Source organism: Sorex araneus, chromosome 4 (genome assembly GCF_027595985.1).
Source record: "Sorex araneus isolate mSorAra2 chromosome 4, mSorAra2.pri, whole genome shotgun sequence".
Taxonomy (NCBI): domain Eukaryota; kingdom Metazoa; phylum Chordata; class Mammalia; order Eulipotyphla; family Soricidae; genus Sorex; species Sorex araneus.
Genome location: NC_073305.1, coordinates 195,248,400 through 195,265,922, shown reverse-complemented (window position 1 = coordinate 195,265,922; position 17,523 = coordinate 195,248,400). Strand labels below are relative to the sequence as shown.

At 57.1% G+C, this 17,523-nt stretch overlaps 1 protein-coding gene across 1 annotated transcript in view; it reads right to left on the bottom strand.

Moving 5' to 3' along the window:
• LOC105943312 (zinc finger protein with KRAB and SCAN domains 1) overlaps positions 1 to 16,434 on the bottom strand; it is a 29,628-nt gene extending 13,194 nt beyond the window's left edge. The window contains exons 1-6 of the mRNA XM_012934696.2: positions 16,303 to 16,434; positions 8,909 to 9,402; positions 7,467 to 7,620; positions 6,162 to 6,253; positions 5,804 to 5,927; positions 3,818 to 4,681 (exon numbers count right to left, since the gene is read on the bottom strand). Coding sequence (XP_012790150.2) covers positions 3,818 to 4,681; positions 5,804 to 5,927; positions 6,162 to 6,253; positions 7,467 to 7,620; positions 8,909 to 9,334 — 1,660 coding nt within the window. The 5' untranslated portion in view covers positions 9,335 to 9,402; positions 16,303 to 16,434. The remainder of the gene's footprint in view (positions 1 to 3,817; positions 4,682 to 5,803; positions 5,928 to 6,161; positions 6,254 to 7,466; positions 7,621 to 8,908; positions 9,403 to 16,302) is intronic.
• Between the last annotated feature and the right edge of the window lie 1,089 nt (positions 16,435 to 17,523).

Sequence of the window (17,523 nt, the reverse complement as noted above, 5' to 3'; positions counted from 1 at the left end):
GAGAGCCTGTCTGCCTGTCCCCTCTGCCTTGGGGGGCTTCAGTTCCTGGCTCTGACTTCTCAGGACCCTGCAGAGGCCACCGGACTATTCACCTGCCCTTCGTTTCCATCCTCCTCAGTCCTGTGAACTGACCTTTGGGCTCATCATCACCTCAGCTTTGTTGCCGTTCCCAAACTCCGCATCTCTGAGGTGGCCTGAAAAGAAACCACAGTGACACTCCATTTACGGGGACTGTAGGGTCCCAAGGGCTCGGGGGACAGAACACAGGGCTGGACTTGACCGCCACACAGCAGCAGGGGCCAGTCTGGGTCACGTGCAGAAGCCGCTGACCGGTAGGACACCAGGTTAGCTTTCCTTTTCCTTCCTCTGGAGAGAAGTTCGTGCTGCCACCTGGGGACCCGCAAGGCATCATGTGATAGGAACGCATCTTCTGTCCAAAGCAATGAGCTTGCTCGGGACAGCTTTCCTCACAGAGAACTTTAGCCAAGTCTACTTACTTGGCTGGAGAGATAGCGCAGTGGGTAGGGCGTTCGCCTTGCATGTGGCCGACTTGGGTTTGATTCTTCTATCCCTCTCGGAGAGCCCAGCAAGCTACCGAGAGTATCTCGCCTGCACGGCAGAGCCTGGCAAGCTACCTGTGGTGTATTTGATATGCCAAAAACAGTAACATGTCTCACAATGGAGATGTTACTGGTGCCCACTTGAGCAAACTGATGAGCAACGGGATGACAGTGACAGTACAGTGACAGTGACTTACTCGGCAGGCTCTCTGAGGCCGAGGGCAGATGTGATGACAGCTCAGCCAGACTGATGGTAGGTAAGAGGTTCTTTCCTGGAAAGGATTCCCTGGTGTCGAAGGGGCACTGTCCCGTGCATCACACACACCAGCTTTTGTGGACAGCAGGGCAGTTTCATTTTTTTCGTCATCAACGAAACACTAAGCGACTTAACTTACCAATGTGCCCCGGCACCTCCATTCTTGGGACAGCCTTGCCTAGCGCGCTGGCATACAAAGGGGCCCTGAACCTAAAGAAATTCACTTCTCTTCCTGGTAAGGTGAAGGTTGATTTAAAAAAAAAAAAAAAGCCTTCAAAACATCTATTAGGCCAACCAGCTCGCCAATGGCTAGCTACAGAGCAGTTCAGCTGTTAGCAGACCCCAGCCTGTGGAGAACTTATCAGGATTAGCTCAGTTCAGCTCTTTTTTCCCCTCTGGTTTTTGATGATCAGGGGTAACTCTTGACTCTGCACTCAGGAATTACTCCTGCCAATGCTTGGAGCAGACGGTACGGGATGCCGGGGATCGAACTCAGGTCAGTCGCGTGCAAGTCCAGCTCCCTTCCCACCATGCCGTCTCTCTGGCCCCTGGCTTTAGCTCTTCAGCTATCGTAAGTCAGAGTGCAGTCACACTTGCACTGGAGAAGTGAATACAAACCTCTGGTTTCACTGAGCACCAGAGCCAGTTAATGTCAGAGAACTTCTCTCCTGGGATCCCAGCGTGCCAGTCGGAGGCCAGAAGTCAGCAAGTGCCCTGCCTGACAGTCTGACAGTCCCGTGTCCCCTGACACCAGCTTTATTAACCTTGATGGCGAGCCTGTCAGCACAGGCCAAAGCCAGGGCCAGCGGAGGATGCGCTCCAAGTTCTCTCCCTCATACGAATGCCAGTGCTGAGCCCGGCACCTGGACAGGACTGAGATGCTTCCTGAGCAGCAAAGGCCTTGATTCCAAAGCATGACAGTTGGTGGTGCCCAATGCACCGGACTCTCGGGAAAGCCCCAGAGCACCTCTTCCACCTTCACTCGCTCTAAAGTGGCCCCAGCTTCCTCTTGTGCTTCAACTGCTAGGGAGAAATCTGGGCCCGGGACTGGCTTCCTAGAGTCCTGTGGGGCAACTGTGATGAGCTGCAAGATGCCCAGGGATGGTGCCCGGCCCCCCGCCCCCGAGTTCCCATCAACAGGCTGGTTCCTGGTCACTGTCACTGTCATCCCGTTGCTCATCGATTTGTTCGAGCGGGCACCAGTAATGTCTCTCGTTGAGACTTATTGTTACTGTTTTTGTATGGTGAGTGAATAGCTGGTGAAGCACAGGGCTGTGGTTCTGTCTCAAGCTGCAGATGGGATTCTTCAGGTGTGGGGACAGACTCCAGGGGTGTTCTCGTGTCCGTCCTGAGCTCCTATGCGCTGCCGTGTTCACCTGAGTAGTGCTCTCCCCCACATTCCTGATGCTGCCAATAGCGAGACACTTGGACCTCCTGTCTGTGCCCCTGCATGGTCTCCGGAGTTACTTGCAGCCTCCTGCAAGGATGGGGAACAGAGTTGCCTCATGCCCACCTTGTGGGAGAGCTTCCTGAAGCAACAGCATGTTGTGACGGCAAACGCTCCTGCCAAGTTCCTGCGGAAAGTGGATAAAAGCCTTTCTCCTTTTCTGAAAAGCGTTCTCTGCTCGTCCCTGGCCCCGGAATCCCATCCTGGGTGAGCTTGTGAAAACCGTCAACACTGCCCCAAGTGCCCAGGCATCAGATCTGTCACCGAACCATGTTGGAAAAGCCTCAGAGTCCGCGTGTCCCTGTTTCCCCTCAAGATGGTGACAGTGGAGGAATTTCTAATGTTCCGGTACCCACATGTACTGACCTGGGTTAAGGAAGTCACTGCAGGTGGCTAACCCCAGTCTGACTCTTTGCGTTTTGCACAGAACTCACATCAGAGCCTGGAGTTTTCTTAGCACGCCTCAGGCTCTGAAGGGCTCTTTGAAGTGGGCTGAGGGCCACATTCCAGGGTCTCGGGGTGCACAGGGCTTCTTCCCCAAGGGAAAGTCCTCCAAATCAGAAGTCAAGCAAAACGAGCCCCAGCACCATCGGTGGTGGTGGTGGGGGTGTGTGTCAAAGCGACTTTGTCGAGTGCAATGGAAACCTGAGCTTGTCACACGGCGGAGAATCCAAAGGTGGTCTAGTGTCAAGTGCTAACATGGGGAGAAACACATTTAGGGGTGCGGGAGTACTTCAGGGGCTCTCAAGACCAGAGCCGAGGCCTTCAGATCACTGCTGCCACTGGGTGGAGTTTCGGTGAGGCGACTCGGCCCTTTCACATGGGCCACGGTCCTTGGGAACCGCACACCCCCTTCTATTTTGGGGAGAGACAGAAATCTTTGGTTTGACGCCTACCAGCCTGGCCCAATACATCAAGAGCTTTAGCGGGCTTCCACGAGCATCTAGGGGATGCAGCATCCATGCGACTAGTTTGAGCAGTAAGCAACGATGTCACCTCTCACTGTCCCTCTGATTATGGGAACAAAGGTCCAGAAGATGTTGGCCATGGATGGGCTGGTTTGCGGCCAGCAGCTTCTCAAGCCCAGTGACCCTCTCAGCCCTGAGCTAAATCCTCCCATGACAGCCCGTGGCCGCTCAGGGTCCAGTAGCACCCCTTGGGCATTCTTATGGCTGAAAAGGGGGCTGTTTCCTGTGTGTGTGTGCATGCGTATGTATGTGTGTGCGCACGTGCTCTTGCACGGCGAGCGGAAGCATCAGGCGGGGGACCTGGGAGTGCCTTCTCTCTGCAGGGCTGGCGGCAGGCTGGCGGGGCCCGCGCCCCCCGCCCCCGGCCAGGATCGTTCACTGCGACTGTTCTCGTCTCATCGGGTGAGGCCATGGTATTTGCCGTGGTGTTTCTGTCATTTTCTTTTTCTCCCTCCTTCTGGGGGCGGGGCGGGGGCGGGGGACCGCGACACACACAGACACAGCTCCGGAAGAAATCTCAGAAGAAACCAAAGTGGAGGGGAAAAGAACCTGCCGGTGCACGCGCCGCTCCGGCCCTACACGCAGCCTTTCAGAAAGGCGCCGAAGGCGTCCAGCGGGGCGGGGCCGTACTCGGCGGCCCGCTCGCGCGTGTGGATGCGGTGGTGCAGCGTGAGCGTGGAGCTGCGGGTGAAGGCCTTGCCGCACTTAGTGCACTTGTAGGGCTTCTCGCGCGTGTGGATGCGCCGGTGCAGGATGAGGTAGGAGTTGCGGTTGAAGGCCTTGCCGCACTCGCTGCACTCGTAGGGCTTCTCGCCCGTGTGGATGCGCTGGTGCTTGGTGAGGTCGGAGCTCTGGCTGAAGGCCTTGCCGCACTCGCCGCACTCGTAGGGCTTCTCGCCCGAGTGGATGCGCTGGTGCAGAATGAGGTTGGAGCTGTGGCTGAAGGCCTTGCCGCACTCGTGGCACTCGTGGGGCTTCTCGCCCGTGTGGATGCGCTGGTGCAGCACCAGGTTGGAGTTCAGGCTGAAGGCCTTGCCGCACTCGCCGCACGCGTACGGCTTCTCGCCCGTGTGGATGATCTTGTGGCGGATCAGGCTGGAGCTCCGGGTGAAGCACTTCCCGCACTCGTCGCAGCGGTGGGACTTGGCCCCGGCGGGCGCGTCCTCGGGGGCGCTGAAGCCGGTGCTCAGGCTGAAGCTTCTCCCCAGGCCCTTCCCCTTCTCCCGCGGGCCTGGCTTTCTCTCCCTGCTGGCGGCCGGCCCCGAATCTCTCTTGTCTCGCCCAGTTTTGTCCTCGGGGTTTCTCTGGGGTCCTTCTCCCTGGCCCGGCAGCTCACATTTTTCTCCGAACTCCTTCTGGAACCTTCGGGTGGTCTCCCCACGTGATGTGGTGTCTTTGGCAATGTCTGCTTTGGAGGGGGACTCCTCGGTCTCGCTCCTATTCTCACGGCCTGAGATGACACAGAGAAAATGCAAATAGCGCCTTTTTCTTTCTTTCTCCCCTCCCCCCCTTTGGGCCATATTTGGCAATGCTCAGGGGTTACTCCTGACTCTGCGCTAACAGGAATCCCTCCTGCGGTGCACGGGGCAAGGGGGAGAGGGGCTCAGATGGGATGCTAGAGGTCAGATCAGGGTCAGCCGCGTGCCAGGCAGTGTGTCACCACTGTCCTACTGCTTTGGCCCCAGGGCCTTTGATTCTGACAGCAGAACCGAGAGACACCGTCTTGTCTTGATTACAGGCCTGCAAGATCATCTCACAGGATGAATGAGGTAAACTTAGGAGGAAATAAAAAAAAAAATTTCAGGACACCTGGGAGAGAGCACTGAGCGGGCAGGTGAGCGAGAGGCCACAGAACCTGGGACGGAAGGAAGCGCTGAGTAGGAAGAATCAGGCACTGGAAAGCACAATTTGGGGCTGGAGAGGTAGTACAGCAGGGAGGGAGTCTGCCTTGCACACCAATGACCTGGGTTCGATCCCCGGCACCCCATGTGGTCTTGGACCTGCCAGGAGTGATCCTGAGTGCACAGCCAGGAGTAAGCCTTGGGCATTGCCAGGTGTGGCCCCAAAAGCAAAAGAAAGGAGAGAGGGCGGGCGGGCGACCTTGTACTGTGTCCCATGCTCTTTTGGAACGCGACAGCAGCTTGGCAAACAACCCTGCTCCTCACGGAGGCACAGATCCAAGTTCACAGAACTTCACAGCATGGTGTCAGGGCAGCCAGGTAAAAATCAGACCAACGGGCCCTCCCTGGCCCCCAGTTCAGACACACCCCCACAGAGCCTGGGGTGCAGGGCACAGGCCGCCAGGTAACGGGGTTTTCTGGACGCGAGGATTTCTGGTTGCAAACAGTAAAATCTACTGAGAAGGGGGAGAAGAAAACTCCCCCCAGAATCAGGGGCGCGTGCAAGCTCTGCGTGTTAGGACACAAACGTGTGTCAGGTCTGCAGAAAGGGGCCGCCGGTGTCCCCGTCCTTGTCACGTGTCACGTGCGTCCGGAAACACCCGCAACTTCACAACTCAAAAGCCGAGGCCTGAGACCCCGGGGTGGGGGCCGAGAGCCCGTGGCAGCTGTACCCTGGGCAAATGCGCTCCCGTAAGTGTCCTGCTGGTCCCGGCCGATGGTCCTGCGGGCCAGGCTCTGGCAGCCCCACTCCTCCAGGATGAGGGACACGGCCATGTCCTCGATCTTCACCATTGCCTGAAAGCACAGGAGGCCTCACTCAGGGTGCCCCGAGCTTGGGGACCGTCCCTGCCCAAACCTAGGACGCAGGCGAGAGCCCGGCTACCGGAGGCCGGAGAAGACAAGGTGACCGCGGCAGGCTCTGGGGATGGGACGGGATACTGGAGTGTCTGAGAGAAGGGACGGATGGCGGCTAAAAGAGCACCAGGAAGAGCCCCCACAGGGGCAGGGGGCGGGGGGCTAGCGGCTCACCTGGGAGTCTGCCGTGAACAGCGCGGACGCCACTGCCTGGGGCCCGGGGCTCCCCTCCTGACGGCAGGCGGGAGCGTGGGGCGCAGGGAGGGCTGAGGGAGGAGAAAGGAGCTGTGAGGGCCGCTCCACTCCCAGCCCCCCCACGCGGCCCTGCACTCCCTCCTGCACCGGCCAGCTCCGGGTTCTGGTTTGTTGAAACAAATTTTCCTTTTGGTCTTTGGGTCACACCTACCAGGCCCGAGCCCTGAGCCCAGAGCAAGGACCAAGTCCTGAGCACCGCCAGCTTCGGCAGTTCTAACGTTCCAACCCTGGACGGAACCACAAGCCAACAATGTCGGCGAAGACATGTGCCACAGTGCAGAGGGCACAGTGCAGAGGGCACCTGCCTTGCAAGTGGTGACCCAGGCTCAAGCCCCGGCACCCCTTCTGTTTGCCTGGGTCCTCCAGGCGTGATCCCTGAGCGCGGAGCCAGGAGTAAGGCCACTGGTGGGGTCCCAACAGAACAAGAAAATGTGCTTTTACTAACACTTCTTCAAAAGCTGTGCTCTGTTATTGTTTTGGTCACTCTTGGCCGTGCTTAGGGCTTACCCCGTGCTCTGGGCTCAAGGGTCACTCCCAGCGGTACGCAGGGCGCATGGACGATGCTGGGGATCAAATCTGGGTCAGCTGCATGCAAGGCCAGTGCCCAACTTGTTGTACTATCTCCCTGGCCCCTAAATAAAATGATTTTTCTAAAAGGGGTTATGATCCTTTGTGCCATGTGTCTCAAAACTCGAGGAGCAGAAACATCACTGCTTCTCAGCCTTTCACGTGCAAAAATCTGCTGCAGGGGCTGGAGCGACAGTGAACGGCAGGGCGCTTGCTGTGAACGTGGCCAACCGGTCCCCTGGAGCCTGCCAGGAGTCAGCCCTGAGCACTGCAGGGTGCGGCCCCAAATCCACACGAGAGTGTGCTGGGGCCGGGCCTTCAGCTTCCTCAGCCTTTCTGGGCTTCGAGCCGGTGACCGTTCCACATACAGCTCCGTGGAGCAGGCGGGCACAAGCCAGGCAGGAGACAGTGGCTTCCACCTTCTTGTACTTGCAGCTGGTGTCGGAGAAGGTGGTGCCCGACATCTGAACCGCAAACAAGTCAAGAAAGAATGCTGTGTCACGGATGCTAACTGTGCACAATTCTGACGGCGGATACCGGCCCAAAGTCAAGTTTTCCCGAATGTTTCCTAAGAATAAGACGCTGCTGGACAAGGATGGAAACAGTGAGCTTCCAGCCAGCAGGCCCTCAGCAACGCAGAGGGGACCCGCATCTTACCCCGGGACTGGACGAGGCGGGGCTTCCGAGACGAATGCTTGAAATGAGACTGCGCGGCCTCCTGGCGAAGGTCGAAGGTCGAGGGCTCCTGCATGGGATCCAGAGGCACCATGCCCCTGGCCAGCATCTCGGGTCCATGAACTTGACCCGGGACCTGAGGACAAACAGGTGGGCTTGTGAGTGATGGATTTTTTTTTTTTTAAGTGTCTCAGGCCTCACACATGTGAGAAAGGGTCTCTGCTGCTCGCCCACACCCTGCATCGGTCAGTTTTTGACTATTTATCTAGGGGTTCAGGGGCCACACCTGGCTGTGTTCAGGGCTTACTCCTGGCTCTGCACTCAGGGATTACTCCTGGTGGTGCTCAGGGTACCATATGGGATGCTGGGGATCGAACCCAGGTTGGCTGCATGCAAGGCAAACGCCCCACGCACTGCACTATTGTCCTGGCCCAAGTCACTTATTAAACAGAAGTTCAAATGAATGGAGAGACCCTAAATACAGCAGAAGATGCATGATGGGGGTGTGTGTGGGGGGGAGAAGACAAAATATTTTCTTTGGGGGAGAAGGTAAAATAAAGGGGCTTGGGTCTACACTGAGATGTGCTCAGCGCTTACTCCCAGTTCTGTAATCAGGGATCACTCTCAGCTTTGCACTTGAGGGACCAAATGTGATACTGAGGATCAAACCGGGTACCAGCTGCCTCCCAGGCAAGCACCTTCCCTCGGCACTCTGGCCCCAGGATGCTGTGTAAGGGGACCCTGCTGTGTGAGGACAGAACTGTGTCTCTTGGGATACGTGTAACAGCACAGCTGCTAGGGTGCTTGCTTGCCTTGCACACAGCCAACCTGGATTCGATTCCCGACGTCCCATGTGGTCCCCCAAGCCCTGCCAGGAGTGATCCCTGAGCACAGAGCCAGGAGTCAACCCTAAGCACAGTTGGATGTGGCCTAAAAACAAAAAAGAACTGGGTCTCCTACCCTAGCCCTAGCCCTTACTATCACCCTCAAATACTAAAATAACGGCTTTTTTTTTTTTTAATTAAAAAAAGAAAGTTGGGGCTGGAGTGTAGCATAGCAGGGAGGGTGTTTGCCTTGCATGCGGCTAACCCAGGTTCGATTCCCAGCATCCCATATGGTCCCCTGAGCACCTCCAGGAGTAATTCCTGAGTGCAGAGCCAGGAGTGACCCCTGTGCATTGCCGGGTGTGACACAAAAAGAAAAAAGGAAAAAAAAAAGTTTGGGCCTATACCAGGCCAATGCTCAGGAGTTACTCCTGGCTCTGCACTCAGGAATCACACCTGGAGGTGCTCGGGGAGCCGTATGGGGAACTGGGGACCCAACCCAGGTCAGTCACGTGTTAGACAAGCGCTTTGCCCTCGGTTACCCTCTGGTCCCAGCTAGCAGCTCTAGATCGCTTCCTCCCCACTCGCCTCCCTTCCTACCTGCTGGCCCGACAAGTCAAGCTCCAGGTCCTCCAGGAGCGTCACGGCCTCCTCGCCGCTGTCGGGCCGGTATTCCTGCAGCCAGGCCTGCAGCTCCCGTGGCAGGATGCTCAGGAACTGCTCCAGCACCAGCAGCTCCAGGATCTGCTCCTTGGTGTGGATCTCGGGCCGCAGCCACTGGTGGCACAGCTCCTTCAGCCGGCTCAGAGCCTCGCGAGGCCCAAACGTGTTCTGGTAGCAGAAGTGCCGGAAGCGCTGGCGGAAGATCTCGGGGTCCGGGGGCGGCGCGTCCTGCAGGCTGGACTCCTGCCCCCACATGTGGTCCTCCTCATCTTCCTCTTCCACCTTCACGATCACGATGCCGTCCTTCTCCTGGGAGGCCTGGGGGGACAGACCGGCGGCCTCTCTGGACTCAGCAGTCATCATTCGGGGCGTGGGGCGGGGCACTCCCTTCTGTCCTAGGAGGTGGTCTCTGGTCTCTTGCCAACGGTTTCCTGAGGGTATTAAAGGAAACAGTGAGGGGGCAGGAGCGGCAGGACAGCGGGGAGGGCGCTGACCTTGCACACGGCCGACCCCGGCGCCACACGTGGTCCCTGGTGCCAGCCAGGAGTGAGCCTGGAGCACTGCTGGGTGTGGGCCAGGAACAGAAGCAGACAAGCAGTGCCTCCAGGGCCGGTGGAGATGTGGGCACAGGCCCAGCTGGGAAGCAGGCCCCAGAGCCGCTGGAGAGGAGGGGAGAAGCCTGCTGAGCCTGGGGTCGCCCAGACTCAGATCTGGGAGCAGAAGCTGCACCTGGTGAGTCCTGGGCTAGTGAAAGCCAGCGCTAGCTCAGCACGGGCTTCGGGCAGCGTCCACCGTCCTCATCCTCCTGCACCAAACAGCAGGTGGCCACGGCTGTCGGCACCATCTGACAGGCCAGCAGCTGCCCTGTGTCAGCATCCTCCACGCCAAGTCCCTAGCCCCACACCCAGCTCCCACCAAGCCCGGCTCTTCCTTATTTTTATAAGGATTTCCCTTTTTGTTTTGGGGCCACACGGGCTCCGAACTCAAGAATCACTCCTGCTGGTGCTCAGGGGGCCATCTGGGGTGCCAGGGATCGGAACTGGGCTGGCCACAGGCATGGCACACGCCCGAGTCACGGAACTATCACTCTGGCGATGTTTTTTTTTTCTTTCTTTTATTGAATCACCATGTGGAAAGTTACAAAGCTTTCAGGTTTAAATCTCAGTTATGCAATGCTCAAACACCCATCCCTTCACCAGTGCACATATTCCACCACCAAGAATCACGGTATACCTCCCCCCTCCCCCCACCTCCCCAGCCCCCCACCCCGCATGTGTAACTGGTAAATTTCACTTTACTTTGATTACAGTCAATATTTCAACAAAAAATTCACTATTATTGATTTGGAGTTTCTCCCCCCCTAAAGTTTTGGCGATGTTCTTTATTTTTATGGGTCGAAAGCCCTGGCCAGCCAAGCTCAGGAGGAGCCAGTGTGGGCAGGGAACTCTTTCCGAGTTTCTGTTTCAAGGAAAATGGGGGCAGTGAGAGGCTTTAGCCTCCCTCTGCCTGCCAGGGAAGGTCCAGCAAAACTCAGCAAGGAGGGATCCCTGAGGGGGTACGTGCCGAGGAAGCACTGGGTTTAAAGGAAGAAACGGGAAAAGCTGGGATTAGCAGGGCCCCTTGCCAGCCGCTCCAAGGGACATTCTGCTCCAGAACCCATGTTGGGTCACAGAATGTAGCACTGCACTGTAGCACTGTCGTCCCTTTGTTCACTGATTTGCTTGAGAGGGCACCAGTAATGTCTCCATTGTGAGACTTGTTGTTACTGTTTTTGGCATATCGAATACGCCATGGGTAGCTTGCCAGGCTCTGCCGTGCGGGCAGGATACTCTTGGTCACAGAATGTAGCTCCATAAAATCAGGGACAGAGCAGTTGGGGTGGGGGGCGGCTGGAGAGATAGCACAGAGGGTAGGGCATTGCCTTGCACTTGGCCGACCTGGGTTTGATCCCTAGCATTCCATATGGCATCCCCCAAGCACCACCAGGAATAATTTCTGAGTGCAGGACTAGGAGTAACCCCTGAGCATCGCTGGGTGTGACCCAAAAAGCAAAAAAAAAAAAAAAAAAAAAAAAGAGCAATCGAACCAACTTTCCTTTCAGGTCACAATGTTTGGAATGTGGAAATTTATCACAAAAAAAAAGAACTGAGGGACTGGAGCGATAGCACAATGGGTAGGGCATTTGCCTTGCACGCGGCCAACATGGGTTCGAATCCCAGCATCCCATTCTGGTCCCCTGAGCACCGCCAAGAGTAATTCCTGAGTGCAGAGGCAGGAGTAACCCCTGTGCAGTGCCGGATGTGACCCAAAAATAAAAAAAAAAAGAAAGTAAAATATAGATACATAGTAAAGGGAGTGACAATGGGCCAAAGGTGACAGAACTGGAGAGCTGGTCGCTAAGAACTGAGTTTGTGGGGCTGGAGTGATAGGATGGCGGGAGGGCGTGGTCTGGCACACAGCTGACCCAGGTTCGATCCCCGGCATCCCATATGGCCCCCCAGGCACCGCCAGGAATAATTTCTTTTTTTTTCTTTTTTTTTTTTTAGGAATAATTTCTGAGTGGAGAACCAGGAGTCACTCCTTGAGCATTGCTGGGGGAGACCCAAAAAACCAAAAGAAAAACAAACTGAGTTTACGTGGCGGGTGTGGGGAGGGTGTTTGGGACGGTGGGGTGGCCTGGAGTGACACGTGCTTAAAGCCATCATCACTACTAAAGACCATGGGACTTCAAGGAAGAAAGGAGGAAAAATTAAGAGGAGGGGGAGGTACAAATTGAGGTCTGGGGAGGGAGCTGAGCACACAATTTGCAAAAGCAGGCAGGAGGCTCAGTCTGATCCCCAGCATGACACGGTCACCCGAGCAAAGTCAGGAGGGGGCCCCCAAACCCCCAGCAGCAAAGCCAGGAGTGGCCCCTGAGTCCCCAAACTGCAGACACAGCAGGTACAAACGGGCACACCACAACCAGGTGCACATGCTGAATGGCCACACGCTATGCAGGGTGGGTCCACATCCTGGTGGAAGTCGGGGGAAGTTGGGGCTCCCTCCCCCCAAACCCCCCCCACCTCATTCACCCTGTGGCGGCTCACGCGGCCACTGGCACTGAACTCTCCGAAGAGTGTCCGGATTCGTAGAGAGAAGTCGCAATGGGCGGGCGCGCTGGTGACACAGGCCACATGAGAGTGAGTAAGTGGCAAAGCTGCAGCCAGTCACGTCCGGGCAACCCTCTCCGAGCTTTCCAAGGACCCCTCGGACCTGTCTGGCATCCCCACTTCCCTCACGGGGGGGGAGACCACCGCTTTCTCCACTCCAGTCTGCTTTCCTGAAAGTCCTCCTGGCTGTAGTGGTCCGTTCCCACCAGGCAGAGGGGAGGGCAAGGAGCTGGAAGCCCCAGGGGGTGGCCCCTCTAAAAACAGGCCACAAGCGACAGTCCAGCCATGACAGGACAAGTGACCTCAGATGGTGGCCTCGGCAGCCTCTGCTCCCTGGTCCACACAGATGGTGGCCTCGGCAGCCTCTGCTCCAGGTCCACACAGATGGGACGGAGCCATGCCCCCCGGTGTCCCTCCCAAGGGGCCAACAGCTTCAGCTCCAAGTCACACCAGATCTGTTCCTGGTCCCTGGAACCCCCTTCCCTTGTGCTCACTGCATCCCGGAGGCAGGCAGGAGCGATCCCAGACTTCCCTCCACTTCTGGCACCCCAATCCTTCAGCCCGCCTATTGTTCGTGCTCCCAAGTCCAGGGAACACGTTCCGTCCTTGGCAAGATCACCTTGTCACTTGTCCTGTGGGACGCTGATGTCGCGGGTGTGCCTCCTCTGCACCCTAGCGGGGCCCCCCTGCAGCCCTGCTTTCCAGCTGGATTCTTGGACCCTTGGCCGCCTGGGCCTCGGCCCTGCACCACCTCCCAGTGCAACTCTGGCCCCCCAGGGATGGGCCTGTGACCTTTGTCCTTGTCTCCCAGAAGGACTGGCAGAGGGGCAGAATGGCTCGTGCTAGGTGGCCCCACTCATCTGGCACACATTATGGTGCCCGTGGTGACTCGCCCCCAGACACTGAGGTGGCGGCTTCTCTCTTTTGGCCTTTTGGGTCGCACCCGGCGATGCTCAGGGGTTGCTTCTGGCTCTGCGCTCAGGAAGGACTCCCGTGTGGGGAGTGCAGGGGAGGCGGGATCGAGCTGGCAGATGCCCTCATCGCTGTCCTATCGCTCTGGCCCCAGGAAGTTGGTTTTCTGGTTTCCAGTTTTTCCTGATCTAGTTTTTGCTTTTTCTCCCTTTCTCATGTCCCCACCGTGGACTCAATGAGTCTTATCAAAGCCGAGCGCGGCCAGTCCACACACTCTAGGACCAGCCTGGGTCCTCTCTGACCTCACGTCTGGTTACTCTCCCCGCTCTGGCGAAACCAAGGCCATGTGGTGCTGGTGGGCAGGTCTTGTCCGTGGTGGCACTCGCCTTCCCTCACTCGCCGTCCTCACTGCCCGGGGGCCCCTTCCTAGGCTGCTCTGCTTCTTGGAACCCCGTTTACCCTCCAGGACTAGGGGAAAACTCCCAGGAGCTGCAGTTCAGTCAAGAAGCTTCTAGTGGGTCTGACAGCACTTACGGGGTGCTGCCCGAGGAGCAGATGTCCTATCACTCTCAAGCCTTTCACAGCACCATCTGGGGAGACAGACACATTTACTATCTCAACTTGATGGCAACTGAAAAAAAAAAAAAAAAAAAACCAGAAGTAGACTGATGCTAAATGGCAGAACCCAGGTTTGAAATCAGGCCTGACTCCTGGGTTTGAGGCCTTCAACGATCTCGGTCCCATTCTGGGGTGTGGGGCGAGGAAGGGCTCCTGGACCACAGGCCCTGTCTGAAGGGAGGTCTGGGACCGGTGGCGGCCCCCAGCCCGGGGTCACCTTGTGTCCTGCGCGAGGGAGGCATAGAGAAGGAGACATGAGGGAGAGGCAGCCAAAGGCTACTGAGGTAGGGCCACGCCTCGGACAAGGGAACTGACCAGAACTAAGCAGAACTAAGGGGACAATGGCCTGGTCACAGAAACCTGATTTTATTTAACTAGTTTATTTTGGGGGCCACACCCGGCAATGCTCTGGGGTTACTTCTGGCGGGGCTCGGGGGAACACAGGGATGCCGGGGATTGAACCCGCGTTCATGGCATGCAATGCAAACACCCTACCCGTTGGACTCTCTCTCCAGCCCTCGGTTTTCAAGATTTCTCAGCCAATTAGACATTTGCAAAGGCATGCTCTGTATCCAAGCCAGCTTTCTAGGATTCTTTGTAAGCATTTTTTTTTTTCTTTAATGAATACTTTAAAACAAAACAAGAATGGGGGCAGGCTAGGACAGCAGGCAGGCAGGGCGTTTGCCTTGCCAACCTAGATTTACTCCTCAGCACCTGGCCAGGAGTGATCCCTGAGCAGAGGCAGGAGGAGGCTCACAGCACAGCAGGGTGTGATGACCCACCCCCCAAATACTAAGAAAAGATACTAGCATGAATTTAAATGTGACTCCTTCCTGCCGTTCCTGTAGTATCAATGTTGCCCTCAAATGAGCTTGGGGTGTGTGTGTGTGGGGAATTTGACTGGTATCAGAGGTGAGCTGCTGATTTACAGTTAATGATCCGTGCGTATCCTCATCCATATAATGAAGGTAAATAGCCCTATTTGTCTGGGTCATAAGGATTCTATGAGCCAACCTGGATAAAAAACACCCGAATGGGTCTTTACTTGGTACCAAGGATGTTTCCCCAAACAAATTCAGAAGATGTAACTGTTAGTTTCTAGTGCTTAATCCCAACTTTGAAGGTGCAACTGTTACTGCTTAATTGTCACCCATGTTACCTTGCCTCTTCCCCAAAGAGAAAAGTGAAAGCGGAGCAGAGAGGACAGGGAATCCCTGCTGCCCAGTCAGTCACTCAGCCCTCCTGAGACAGCCCTGTATTGTTGGCTTTGGTTTTAGCAAACAACACAGGGATCATACCAGGATCAGAGATAAGAACTCCACCTCAAAGCTAGGAGATCTGCGGCTGTTATTTAACCTTTCTGGCACTCTGCATCCTCAGCTGCTAAGTGGGGGGTTGGTGGGAGGAAGGAAACTACCTGGAGTCCCTCTGAGCTGAAAAAATATGGACACCTGATCCGTTTAGGTAACACCACCCCTGCAATTGGACAGACCCCTACAAAAAGGGCTTGGAGTTACAATTCAGTTACTTTCTAATCAATGCTCTATTTTGTTTCCAAGATGCATTCTTGAAGATTAAATCAAGACACCCTCCCCCCCCTTTTCTGAGCAAGTGTCAAAAGTCTGGGTGGTTGACTCCCCAAAAAAGAATGCTGATGCCCAGAAAGCCAGCAGAAAGCCAGATCAACCCAGGCACTATCGTTTTGATATAACGAAAAAAATTATACATATATATATAAAAAAGTCCATGCTTAGCCCCAGCAGATAATCCACAAAGACACGGTATTCGGTAGTGTGCTTCCCTGTCTGTATTCTGGGGTGGGTGGAAACTGCCTGGAACTAGGAACCGGGGCCCTGTTCACGCAATTCAGCTCGGGCACAAGTCTGCTTCCGAATCCCCCCTGGGGCAAAGCTCTTCCCCCATCGGACTGGCATAGAGAAATAGTGCTTTGTGGACCTGGTCACAATGAATTCGCCACAGTTCAGTCCAACACGTATTTCTCGGCCGCCTCCAACCCGCCTGGCATGGCCTGTACAATAAATGCTTTCTTTGGTCTGGGGCCACGAACAGCCACTCTGTAAAGAATGTGTGTTATTGTGGGCCGGGAGGCGGGGCCGCGGGACACAGTGTCGGGCTAAAGCCGTGGCTCGATCCCCCACCCCACCCCTCAGTACAAGTGACCCAATCAATCCACCTCAAGGTTGGGGTGAAAAGTTTTCGTGAAAAGCTCATTCATTTTATTGATGACAGAGCCCGAGGGTTGCCGCAGCGTCGTGCAGTGTCCAAGGTCATTCCGAGGAAAGCCTCGGGGATCCTCGGGGCTCCCCGGCGCCCGCCGCGCGCCCCCTGCCGTGCGCCCCAAAACCGGGGGGCGACCCCCGAGCAACGCAGGGCTGCCGGGAGCTCGCTCGGCCCGGGGATCGCCGCCGCTCCCACCTCGGGGACCCCCCCAAACGAGCCTCGCGCCGGGACCCGAGAGAACGGCGGCGGGCGGGGGACTCCTCCCGGGGTGCAGCACCCCCGGCCCCCGCGCCCCTGCCCGCCTGCACCCCGGCGGGGGGACAGTCCTCTTGGCGCGGGCACGGGCGACCCACCCCCCCGCGCACACCCCGGCGGCTCCCCCGCCCCCCAGAGGCCGGCCCCAAGTCTCACCGTGAGCCCCGGGAGCAGCCTGGGGGCGCCGGGCGAAAAAAGGGAGCTGGCTCCGGGGCTCGGGCCGGCGAAGGGCGCTGCACCGCGACCAGGGCCCTGCGACGCCGCGACACACACACAATGAGTCACAAAGGCCGGAAGTGTGTCAGCGCCCCGTCTTCCGGGACCGCGCAGCGCTTCCGGGTCCCCTCTAGGAGCGCGGGAGGATAGCGTCTCGGTTGCCGATTGCGGCCGAGCCGGGCCCCCACCTCTGGCAGGTGCGCTCCGAGCTCTGCAGCGGGGCAGACGGAAGGGGGCTTCGCGCTGCCCGCGGGACTGTGGGGGTCCTGCAGCCTCTCTCCCCTCCAGATCGCCTTTGCAGGGATGCTAGTTCCCGCGAAGCAGTAGGCTAGGCAGGCACGGCACGCCCGGGACCGAGGAGGACCCAGCCCGGGTGCAGAGCGCGCGAGGAGCACGGCGAGGCGGGGCGAGTGACAATGGCAGTGGACGACATGGGAGACACAGAGACGACGGGTCTGTCAAGGCCGCCCTCCTGCTTCTGACGCCTGTGACCAGAGTCTGCGACTTTACTCCAAACGCTTTGTTTGCATGTTATTCATTACATTAAACGTCATCCAGAATCATTTGTCTTTCTTCTGGGGGGCAGGGGGGCACATCCTGCAGTGCTCAGGGCTTACTTCTGGCTCTGTGCTCAGGGATCACACCTGCTGCGCTCGGGGGACTCTATGGGATGCCGAGGACTGAACTTGGTTGGCCACATGCAGGGCAAACGCCCTCACCCTGACCTATTGCTGTGGGCCCAGAACCATCTTGTAAGGGACAGGAGGCAGATGTGTGGGAAATTCCTGCTGTACTCACTGACCAGAGCTAATCGCATCCCTGTGGGACCCTGGGTGGAGCCCGGAAATAAAGCTGCTGACCTGTGAAGCAGTGGCAGCACTTCCCCAAAGCTATCTGGCTAAGGCCACAGCAGTGGTGATGGTGGGGATTAAAGCAGCTACATCAGGTCGTGGGAAACACACAGGAAAAAGAAAACAAAGGACAAAGGCCTGGGAGACAGCTTGTGTGGTGGATTTGTCATTGCTGTTGTTACTGTTAGGTGCTTGAGCACTGTCAGCTGTGCCTTGAGGCTTACTCCTGGCTCTGTGCTCAGGGATCACGCCTGGCTCTGGGGGCCATATGGGATGCCAAGGATGGAACCTGGTTTGTCTTCATGGAAGG